Here is a 12,390-nt window from a genome sequence, read left to right as displayed (position 1 = left end):
TGCGCCTGATCCAGATTTGGCTGAAAGCCCGCGTCCGGCGCGCTTTGCATTCAGGATCGTTGCGTGTGTTGGTGACTCACAAATGTCTGGAGGCGATAGCCTCTTCTGTTATGCGCAGACCAGCACCTTTTATCAGGGTGTTCTCCAAGGAGAATGGAGATTACACCCTTAAACAGTGAGTATGATTTGGAGCATATTCAGACCAGCAGAGGTGGACCTCTTCGCGTCAGCAGAGAACACTCACTGCCCACTATTTTACTCCCTGATGGAACAGTCCACTCCGGGAGTGGATGTGCTCGCTCACCACTGGCCAAAAGCATGCAAGTATGCATTTCCGCCAGTAAAAGTCCTGCATCAAGTGCTGTGCAAAATCAGGGAGGAGAGGGAAACCGTGCTGTTAGTTGCACTGAAATGGCCCACACAACCCTGGTTCCCGGACCTGCTAGAACTGTTAATGGGACCTCCCTGGGCAGTCCCGTTAGGGAAGGACCTACTGTCTCAAGCGGGGAGGCTCGATCTGGCACATCTGGCTGCTCAGCGGAGCCAGCCAGTAGCTACACTCCCTCAGCACGTACTGAATACTATTGCTTTCTACAAGGCGTCTGTACGCTCATAAATGGAAGGTTTTCGAGAACTGGTGTACCTCAAACATGGAAGACCCTGTGAACTGCCCAATTTCAATTATACTATCTTTCTTGCAAGAGCGCTTAGATTGTGGCCGCGCGCCTTCTACGCTCAAAGTATATGTTGCGGCCCGGGTGACTGCAAGGTTATAAATCAGCTTTTGTCTCTAGTGAGCCTGTGATGGGGGAAAAGTGTTCAATGAAGCCCATCCTGCTGCAGAAAGGGGGGGTTTCTGCAGCAAGATGGACACTTTTGCCAGATTCTACAATCTGGATGTTTCTTCGATAGCCTCTCGAATTCTGTCTGTACAGGAGAGCTAGGTTTAATATGTGGCCCATTCAGCTTGCTGTATGCTGCTATACACCAAGCGTTATGCTGCTTCAGAGTACAGAGCTGCATGTATACACACCCTGTCCCCTGCTCATGGGTGCGGTGTTTCAACAAGGTCCGCTAGGTTGCCTTTTTCACAGCAGAGTAGCGCCGGCGCTGCCGCTGCTGCCGCTGCTGCCGCCTTAACTACCCAGTTATACTCCTGTCGGAGCGGGTTCCAGCTAATGTTACGTTGCGTCATCCCTGCATTTTGGCATAGCGTAACAACCCTAATGTCGTATTAATGAACCGGGACTCACCGCTTCATTTTGCAATCACCATAAGATGGATTAAACTGCTTGATTTATGTTTCTAAAATAAATAAAATATAATGAGGGAATCGTGTTGGCGTAAGTTGATCTTTGATTAATTTGTACTAATGAACTGGGATTAACCGCTTCATTTTGGCAAACTATCTTTCGGCCGTGTAACATAGACTGCATGTGTCAAGTTAGACCAGGTGCCGCCTCCGTATCAGTTGGATGCGACTGTCATTAAACCGTCTGACATTGGCCCGACCCAACTAGTCAAATTTATTATTCCATAAGCGCATTTTGTCGTTCTTTTGTCTCTTAATAAGCGGTCACTGACCCCTTTTCATCAGCGAGATATGGTTGTGGTTTACAACATTCACAAGCTCACTGGTACTGCTCGATGAACGCGCTTAGGGCGGATGAGTAAGGCCCCCTTCCTCCCCCCTTTCTTTTGATGTGGTGTTTCAACCAGGTCCGCTAACATACACGTCACAATTGGTCGGCGCTGGCGTTGCCGCCACCTAACCAATCCATAACGCTGGACCTCTGAGAGGCTGGTCAAGTCAAGTCAAGTCAAGTCACCTTTATTTATATAGCGCTTTTTACAATGCAGATTGTGTCAAAGCAGCTTTACAGTGATAACTGGTATATAATTTTGGCTGCACAGCAGCTCTTAAAGAAAATGGTGTCAGTATCCATCTTAAGTAAATTAGTACTGGAGTAAACAGTGATATCATCATCCCTCATTTCAGGGAACCGAGGTTACGCCAGTAACCAGAGACATTCCGGGCTGGATCTCCGGCGTGCTGCGTTTGGCTGTGGAGAAAAAAGAGAGTCCTACATTTAAAAAACAAAATAATAATAATAATAAAAAAAATATCACGTTCGAGTTCATGAGTTCCCCTACCAATGGTATGAGAGGAACACAGCTTTCACTCTTAACAAAACTAATATTACTAGCCAATCAATAGTAGAATGGGGCGGGTTTTGGAAAACGTGTGGTTGAGATCCAGCTGCAACCGAGTCCTACTAACTCAGAGGGAGATCGGGGTGAAAAGCACAATAAACCTCTCAAGAATTGAAAATGGGCTACTCTCCCATAGACTGGAGTGAGACCATAGACGTTTCCCGAGGTGTCGCAATCTTTTTTGGCGGTCTGTGGTGTGACAGATTGCTGTAGCGCTTCAGTTCACTCACAGCGCACTTGAACGGACCATCTCCTCCGCTTTACTAGTTACAACACAAAATAAATATGAATGAACATCCTCAGGTTGGTGGATTCGCGCTGAATGACAGACTAGAAGCGCTCGAGCGCGCTCTCTCTCTCTCTTTCTTGCATGCGATCCCAGTTCTCTCAGACAGCGCGTGTTTACGTCCTTAAGTGGACGTAAACATTTGGGTGAAAACAGGATATGTGTCAGTATCCATGGATTCGGTCTTAAAGGGACCGTAGCCTATATTTGTCATTAACGTTAATAAAACAACAAAAGATGTTAAATAAATGTATACATGGTAAATAATGACCACTGTATCTGAAAAACAAGTGTATTTAATTTGTATCTCTATAGTGTTTGTTTTATTGTTTGTAAAAAAAATTTTATATAACAACAATTATATATATTGGTAATTATGCCCTTTGAAGGTTATTGGACACTGTGAAATTTCTGTTTTTTAAGTTTGTGACAAGCACATAAAAATTATTACTTTTTTATATTAGAGTAATAATAAAGAAGCTGTCCTACATTCATTAGTCTCAATGTGTTGGGCTTGGGAAAACTGCAACATCACCCAAAAAAGAGAGAGAGAGAGAGAGAGAGAGAGAGAGAGAGAGAGAGAGAAATTAATAAATGTATAGGCATCGGTATCGGTATTGGCGAGTACCAGAAAAAAAGTATCGGCACTCGTACTCGTGGTATTGGTGCATCCCTACCGAAATCCATATCATGCCACATGTAATCGATCAATCAGCGTGTCAACCGCGAAAACAGCTTGTAAAAATATCACATTTACCATCACATTTACCTCAGAAAAGCCGTTCAATGTCCAAAAATTCATTATCAGCTACAAAAATGAACTTAGAGAGGAGCATTTTGCACTATAGGCTATTGCATATTCATTGTATTTGTACTTTAACCTGCTTCAATATTAAATGTATAAATCTGTTTTATGACAGCCACCATTTAAATGTTTAGACAAATCTGCAAAGTTATAAAGCAAATATTCTCCCACAAAGAGGTTTTTTTCTTGGTTTCGATTGAATCTGACTCGGGCCCGAACTGATAAGGTAAAGCTGACAACATTATTATTAACTGTGTGTTTTTTTAAATGCTTTAAAAGCCTTGGAAGCTTTGGGCAACCCAAGTTCAAATCCCAGCTAGTGGACTTTTCCTGATCCCGTCACCCTCTCTCTCTTCCACTTTGCTTCCTGTATACATACTGTCCTATCACAATAAAAAGCAAAATCACCAAAAAATAAATCTTTAAACTAATGCTGGTTGAGCTCATCCACACACTGAATAGAATTAGCATCTTTTAAGCCACTACATCAGCCTCTCTCATCATATTGGTGAGGGAACAAATCCAACTCTTTTGCCGTTGGATTCAGTTCTCCCCATGGATTTTACACAATGAGGTTCTAATATTTATCAAACTGAAACAGGCTAGTCAATGCCAATAGCCTAGTGGGCGACTCACTGACATATAGCACCCTTGTGCTTTGGGCAACCAGAGATCAAGTCCCAACTCGTAGAATTAGCATCTTTTCAGTCACTACATCAACCACTCTCATCACATTGTTGGGGGAACGGATTCTAACAGCTGGATTGTTTGCTGTTACATTTTTTCTCCACCATGTTTCTTACACAGTGAGGTTCTAAAGGCATCTTTACACAGCCGATTTATGGCTGCTCTAAAGCGATTCTGCGTCTGCTCAGAATTCAGTGTAAAGACGCAATGCCGCATAAAAGCAGACCTAAAATACGCCGAGTCTCACCCACCTCAGGCCCTAGTATCAAAGGCGAATCTGATACTGTTCTGGTTCAGTGTAAATGAACGCAAAATATAGCCACACTAAACTACGTCATTGTCATGACAACCAAAAGCATTCCAGTCAGCTCAGGCGGCGCGAGATTCAAGAAGCAGGGGACGAAACATATAGGGCAAATTAAAAAAAAATGTCTACCAACAAGGGGCAGTGAAGTAAAAGAGTCCTGTACTCACATTGTGAAGCAAACCACCAAAATAACAGCAGAGAATCGTTGTGTGTCATCAATTGGCTTTCGCCGTTTGTAATCTTCCTATGAAGAGACTGTCAGATCAATGCGCTGCTACATTTCTCTCAGATACGGTAAATGCTTAACACAATGCATTGTTATATCTCCTTGAGGACGATATTTCACCCACACACGACGGTCTGGTGACATCTGCTGTCCTGCCTGACACGCAAACGCTAGCATCATTTGTTGTTTCTGGCTCTTTCGGAAAAAAAAAAAAAGAAAAAAAAAATGTTCGACCTCTTTTAATCCTGTGGTGATCTACCTGGTGTAATAATGAATAATTTCTTTGTAGCATTTGTTCCAACTGTAACAATTTTTATTAAGAAATATCAGTATTATTAAATATCAGTATTTATAAAATAAATATCAGTACCACAGAATTATGACAAACATCGTGAGATAGCTATAGCACACAGAGGAAATTAATTTAAAATGTTGTATTTTTTTTTATTTCGAGTTTTATTTCATTGTTTATTATTTCATTATTTTTAAATTCATTTTGTTAAAACTGTAGTTTTAAAATAGTTATGTTCAAAGCATTGTTTCCCACGATTTTAATTTCTGTGTAAATGCATTTATGCTGCTTGAGAGAAGCATTAAACAGTCTGTGTAAATGCAGATTTTTGTGATTTTATGCCGCTTCAGAGTTGGTTTCTGTGCCGTTTTTTCTGTGTAAAGATGCCTTAATATTATCAAGCTGATGCTGGTTAAACTCCATGCACTCACAGAATAGAATCAGCATCTTTTTAGCCACTACATCAGCATCTCTCATCATGGATAACAGAAACACAGGATGGCCACAGGTGATGGCAAACAGGATTTCAGTGGTAAGCCTGTGTAGAACCTAATTCAACAGCAAATGAGTTATGATTTACCTGAGTGTAAGCAAGCAGAAAAATAGGAAATGTTTATAGAGGATAGGCAGTTTATGTATGTATATCCTAATCACAGTCTGTATCACAGTCCATAGAGCTTGTTGATGGACATCACTGCATTGAGCTTCCATTGAAGAAAAAGGATGTAGTGTTTCCCAACAACTATGTTGTTACTTCTCTGCTCAATTTCTGAATAGGAAATTCAAAAGAAATTCGGCTTTCAACTAGGACTATTGTATTTTCATGGAGGACATGTTACTCAAAGGTCATGCTGAAAAAATTCCTGCAAGTGAAATTGAAGGAAACCCTGTCAGAATCTGTATCTATATCCCACACCACAGGGTGTATCACCCACAAAAACACAAACTTTGAGTGCTGTTTGACTGCGCAGCTACCTACTAAGGAAAATCACTCAACTTTCAACTGTTATAAGGACCCAACTTGAATAATTCTCTCATTGGTGTGCTGATGAGATTCAGACATAAGCCAATAGCCCTTGCAGCAGATGTAGAAGGGATGTTTCATCAGATCAGAGTTCCTGCTAAAGACAAAGACCTGTTGAGATTCCTTTGGTGACCTAAAGGGGACACTGCTCAGGAAATGGAGGAATGCAGAAAGACTGTTCACTTATTTGGTGCTACATCCTCCCCAAGCTGTGCAATCTACGCTCTGCAAAGCTGTGCAAAAGACAACAGTGCACAGCACAGATCAGAGGTAATTCAGACAGTCCTTGGGAATTTCTATGTGGATGACTGTTTGACGTCTGTGGCTGCCTGACGTAAAGAGCTGTTCACATTGAGATTGTTAGCTCTTTGGATACTGACTCATGCATTCATGCACTGAGGAGATTCATTTCTAGAAGGTGTTAGGTTCAAACAATCAGATCTGACAATGGAACAAATTTCATTTTCAGAGATTCAGTCAAGACTATATGTTATCTTTAAGAAATTAGTTTGGCTCTTTGGTATAAATAGGTTGGTAATTGTTTTGCTGAACAAAGACAATTAGGGGCTGGTATGTAAGAGCCAATTTAATATGTCAATAATTTGTATATTATTATTGTATGCTTAAAGTGTTGATTTGCAAGTAATAAATAATTCTGATATTTCCTGTATATATTGCCAAAAGTTTTGGGATGCCTGCCTTTACATGCACATAAACTTTAATGACATCCCATTCTTAATCCGTAGGGTTTAATATGGAGTTGGCCCACCATTTGCAGCTAAAACAGCCTCAACTCTTCTGGGAAGGCTTTCAACAAGGTTTAGGAGTGTTTTTATATGAATTTTTGACCATTCTTCTAGAAGCGCATTTGTGAGGTCAGGCAGTGATGTTGGTAAGAAGGCCTGGCTCACAGTCTCCGCTCTAATTCATCCCAAAGGTGTTCTATCGGGTTGAGGTCAGGACTCTGTGCAGGCCAGTCAAGTTCCTCCACACCAAACTCGCTCATCCATGTCTTTATGGACCTTGCTTTGTGCACTGGTGCACAGTCATGTTGGAACAGGAATCCCCAAACTGTTCCCACAAAGTTGGGAGCATGAAATTGTCTTGTCTTGTCCAAAATGTCTTGGTATGCTGAAGCATGAAGAGTTCCTTTCACTGGAACTAAGGGGCCAAGCCCAACCCCTGAAAAACAACCCCACACCATAATCCCCCCTCTACCAAACTTTACACTTGGCACAATGTAGTCAGGTAAGTACCGTTCTCCTGGCAACCGCCAAACCCAGACTCGTCCATCGGATTGCCAGACAGAGAAGTGTGATTCGTCACTCCAGAGAACACGTCTCCACTTCTCTAGAGTCCAGTGGCGGCGTGCTTTACACCACTGCATCCGACGCTTTGCATTGCACTTGGTGATGTAAGGCTTGGATGCAGCTGCTCAGCCATGGAAACCCATTCCATGAAGCTCTCTACGCACTGTTCTTGAGCTAATCTGAAGGCCACACAAAGTTTGGAGGTCTGTAGCTATTGACTCTGCAGAAAGTTGGCGACTTCTGCGCACTGTGCGCCTCAGCATGCGCTGACCCCGCTCTGTGATTTTACGTGGCCTACCACTTCGTAGCTGAGTTGCTGTTGTTCACAATTGCTTCCACTTTGTTATAATACAGTTGAACGTGGAATATTTAGTAGTGAGGAAATTTCATAAATGGACTTATTGCACAGGTGGCAACCTATCATGGTACCACGCTTGAATTCACTGAGCTCCTGAGAGCGACCCATTCTTTCACAAATGTTTGTAGAAGCAGTCTGCATGCCTAGGTGCTTGATTTTATACACCTGTGGCCATGGAAGTGATTGGAACACCTGAACTCAATGATTTGGAGGGGTGTCCCAATACTTTTGGCAATATAGTGTATATTTCAGTATTATTTCCTATGTTTTCTGATGTATAATTTCTGTACTGTTTCTTTAACGGCCACAACCACATGTTGTTATGCAACATTGAACAAGTTCAAGCAGGGAAATAAGGGAGAAACAGTTTTCTTACTGTTTTGCTGTCATTTATGGATAAAACTTGTGTTTAAATCTTTAAGGAAACACAAGATAAAGGTTTAACAAGTGTAATATCATAGGATACAAGAACCAACAGCATTTTTGTATATTTTTGTATTTTTGTGTTTTGATTAAATTCATACTTGTTTACAGATTTTTGACTGACTTCTGTGATGAGTAAGAACCCATTTTTCCTGCCACTGCAATACCAGTGAAGTTAATCTAGGACTTTGCATCTACAGCTATAGGATATGTTGAATAATGTTTGTTTGTTTAATTGATTTCTTTCCCAAGTTGCACTGACTGCTCTAAAATATGAGACACCAATGTTTCAGGAGTTTAGGACACAGAATAGGACACATGCTTATTCAATAATGGATTTATTTCCTATTTGAGTTTATGTATATGCTTTATTTTTTAAGATTAACTGTTTTTCCAAGGCATTGTTAGATTCCAGTGTTTCCTATCATAGCTATGCAAAGATTTGATTTCAAAAACAGTATCATAGATATTAAACTATTTCTTGTTATGATTTTAAATCTTTATTTAACCTCAGAATGATCTCAAAGTAAAAAGAGGTGCTAAAGTCTAATTCTGTGGTGGCTGTGCTTTAAAATTAAATTATTATAAGTGATGAAGAATTTTGAAAGTCTGACAGTAATCAGTCTTGAGTACTATACTGTTAGGTTAACCCGCCTGGTTTAAATGTTTGAAAATGATTAACAGTTGAAAACATTTGTTAGAAATAAAAAAAAATAAATAATCAAATGTAATCAGTTACATTACTTTAATAAAGTAATTGAAATGGTAATGATACTATTTTAAATAGGGTAACTTGTAATCTGTAACCGATAACATTTTCGAAGTAACCTTCCCAACACTGGTTAAGTATTATGTTGAAGTGCGTTCTGGTTTGTATATGTGTGGGAGTGTTTTTGTGTGTAAGGGGCGTGTTTATGTAACGGGGGGCTGCACTATAAAACAGAATTCACCCTTCGAGGCCCAGATTCCCACACACTCTGGACTGAGCTCTGCAGTAGTCATGCCAACCACTGTGCTGGGATTGCTGGGAGTTTTTCTCTGTGCCCTTGCTGTTAGTTCTGAGGTCACAACACAGCCTGACTTCGACATCAAGAGGGTAAGACTGCAAGGTGCTAATGAGAGGAGGAATCTATATATATAGCTTCCCTTACAAAAGATTACTGCAGTTTTTACATATAGAAAACTGCAGTTTTTTCATGTTGTTTCGTGTTTACTGCTGTTGAACTTCAATGTACTGTGATTATATTTCATTATACTGCAAATCTATAGTTGTGCAGTTTTACTGCAGTTGTACTTCAATATACTGCAGTTCTTTTTTGTTTATTGCTATATGTGTATCCCACAGATTTGTAATGATGCGCGGACATTAACTATATTTAGAGAACAGAATATCTTTTGGAAAATGTTGAGTGTGTCCTTCATATAGGTGCCTGGGAAATGGTACCTGATTGGTATTGCCACCAATGCTGAGTGGTTTGTCACCTGTAAGGCGGACATGAAGATGGGAGTCGCCATGCTGACACTGACTGATGAAGGACATCTGAAGGTGGCATATTCCAGTCTCAAGTAAGATAAACTGATCACTAAAAATAAGAAACTATGAATGAAACTTGTTAACCATGTTGGATAATGCAAAGAATTTACCCATTTGTCCTCTGTCTTTCCAGTCCTGATGGCACATGCTGGAAGTCGATCCAAATCGCTAATAAGACTGATATTCATGGAATATTCAGCCTCCGCAGTGAACGTAAGGAAGATATGATCACCTAGACATGAAATACAGTATAGTGGTTTATACAGGACTCAAATGAAAAAAATGTTTGTTCCACAGGCTGGGAGACTGACAATGAAATAACTTTTGTTGATGTTAAGTATGATGAATATGCTTTGATCCACACTGTCAAGACCAAGGACAACTCCACTATAGAGGTCATCAAACTCTACGGTAACAGCTCCAGCATTAACACACCTTAAAATTAACTTGAATTTGTAGCAGGCTGTGACTTCCGGTAAGATGGCGGTGTGAAAAGTCATGAAGTTCTCTGCTCCGGGTATTTCTTTAATTTAACTACTCACTTAGTGACATTTTTCAACACGCCCCGAAAATATAAAGTAAGAACTTCACTAGCACAATACGCAGAGGGCTAATGCTAAAAAAACGGTCGATATCGCAGAGGATGTCGATGATTCTACACGAGGTGCGGAGGGAGCTGCGGGCGCCTCGGACCAGGGAGACGATATTAGAGAATTCCTTGGAGGCATAAGATCTGAAGTAGCGGCACTCAGAGCAGAGATTCTCACTGAACTTAATGGGTTAGTTCACCCAAAAATGAAAATAATGTCATTTATTACTCACCCTCATGCCGTTCCACACCCGTAAGACCTTCATTCATCTTCGGCAGGGGCGGATCTAGAAAATTATTTATAGGGTGGCAAAGGGGTGGCATCAGGTCTGACACCAAAGCAAGCGCCAATGCATAGTTTTTGGAGGTTTATGGCCTGACATACACAATTGTGTTCACAAATATTGCATTACCACAAAGTAGTCATCTATACTGTTTAAAATTACAAATAAATAACAAGATTTCAATATGCATCATAGCACCAAGTCAAGACACTATATGAAAAACATTAACAGATTCTAAATGAGTCTGAGCTTGTATCACTAAAGATGAGCAGTTTTATTAATATTACATAGGCTACTTCTATGGTATAAATCACATGTTTAGTGCAAGTTAAAGAGCAACAAAAACTTGTTTTTTGCAAACAATTTTTGAGTTTCTGTTATTAACAGAGGTGGGAATGTGTGTTGACCCAGAGCACCCTATCAACCACATACTCTAGCAACACACCAGCAACTGCATAGCAAGAGCCTAGCAACCACCCAGAATCTCCTAGCAACCACCTAGCAACACTTTAGCAATCACCCAGAACATCTATATTCTGGCCTAACTGACCAAACTATTTACGTTTTTTAAAACAAGACTTTAAGTTGGCTTTATGACAAGCCAGCATAAATTTGTCTTTCAAACTTTTCAGTCTAGTTATTGTTTTTCTTGATTGCTAATTATTGTTTCATAATTCATGAAACAATTCAACATTTTCTCACAACTATAAACGCAATCTTAAAACTATACACCAACTTGCACAAACCTCAAACTTCCAGATCAAAATAAAATGTTCTAGTCAAAAACTTGTTCTTATCTGACAAAATCAAACTTTGGCATCAGATGACGCACAAAACTTAACAAATACACAGACTACTGCACTGCCCAGTGAACACTAGTGAGATCAATTCATATAACACTGTAACAAAAACCTCTTACTGGGATTCAGGAATTATTTTGCAGCTCAATGTTTACTACACTATACAAAACTAGATGCAGATATAGTAAAATACAGCAATGAACTTTTGGAGGGAATTTTTTTTTCTCATTTTACTATTGTAAATTGATCTTGCAGTAGATGAAAAGCATGAGAAAAATAAGTATGAACTTGGTATGCAACACAATACAGTATACTGTCAATTACAGTAAAAGTAAATTCAGAATCTTCTGCACACTTGGCCAAATTTCATTACAGTATATACAGTGCTATTGCAATGTATTGGTCTTCTGACACAAGACTATATCCCTAGGCAGTCATTTCTCAGTTCTGCAAAAATACAGTACACATAAAAAATGGCTACAAAGAAAGTTGACAATCACAAGTTTGAGGGTGTACAATGTGCTACAGTTTACTGTACATAGAGTAGTGAAATTTCCCTCATCTACAGTACTGGTACTGTGTGTAAATTATTCATTCAGCTCTCTCTCAGATTTTGACTGGTGTGTCATCAGTTTTGCTACCTAATGTTGTCATTGTTAAACTTTGTAAGAAATGTGTCTGAACGAATGGTTTGGGAAATTGGGCCAAATGAATCACTTAGCAATAATGTGTTAGCAATCGAGAAAAGCTAAAATACGTTTGGTTCTTACCTAACTCTGCTATTATTTTCTGTGATCGGGATCTTCTTATTGATTTTATGTTATTGAAAATTTGTGGATGGCAAAAAGACCTTTATCCATGATAAAAGTGTAGCGGGCAGTCAGAGAATCAGCTTGCCAAAAAATTATGAAAATTAATCTCAGACATATTTGGATGGGATTACATTTCTCGAAGGACTTCTAAGTTAGCCAGGAAGCAGTAATTTTCTGATTCACAAACAAATGGAAAAACAATTCGTAAGTGAACTAGGCTGTGTGTTTTTGACTCACAAAGAACCGGTTTATAACAGTCATTTGTTAATAAAGCTGACTACACTGGGCGAGCTGCGTGCGCGTGCAACCATCATGCACAGTTTATTGAAAGATGTGTTTTCTTGCCATTATTTTGCGTTATGCTGTCTTTTTGGTCATCACATTGAAGCGCCGCTGCTGAAAAGCAGTACTTGAAACAATGCTTGCATTTATATTTTAT

The 12,390-nt window shown here is 39.9% G+C and overlaps 2 protein-coding genes across 4 annotated transcripts in view; one reads left to right on the top strand and one right to left on the bottom strand.

Moving 5' to 3' along the window:
- Positions 1-12,390, bottom strand: part of LOC127512280 (cystatin-B-like) — a 37,406-nt gene that overhangs the window by 11,824 nt on the left and 13,192 nt on the right. The gene's annotated exons all lie outside the window — the stretch shown is intronic.
- The window catches only part of LOC127512273 (cytosolic phospholipase A2 gamma-like), a 136,144-nt gene continuing 132,621 nt past the window's right edge, over positions 8,868-12,390 (top strand). For all 3 annotated transcript variants that reach the window (XM_051893042.1, XM_051893037.1, XM_051893036.1), the window contains exons 1-2: positions 8,868-9,028; positions 9,359-9,498. In XM_051893042.1, coding sequence (XP_051749002.1) covers positions 8,933-9,028; positions 9,359-9,498 — 236 coding nt within the window. In that variant the 5' untranslated portion in view covers positions 8,868-8,932. The remainder of the gene's footprint in view (positions 9,029-9,358; positions 9,499-12,390) is intronic.

The sequence above is a fragment of the Ctenopharyngodon idella genome, chromosome 5 (assembly GCF_019924925.1).
Source record: "Ctenopharyngodon idella isolate HZGC_01 chromosome 5, HZGC01, whole genome shotgun sequence".
Lineage (NCBI taxonomy): Eukaryota > Metazoa > Chordata > Actinopteri > Cypriniformes > Xenocyprididae > Ctenopharyngodon > Ctenopharyngodon idella.
This window is presented reverse-complemented; position numbering and strand designations above follow the sequence as displayed.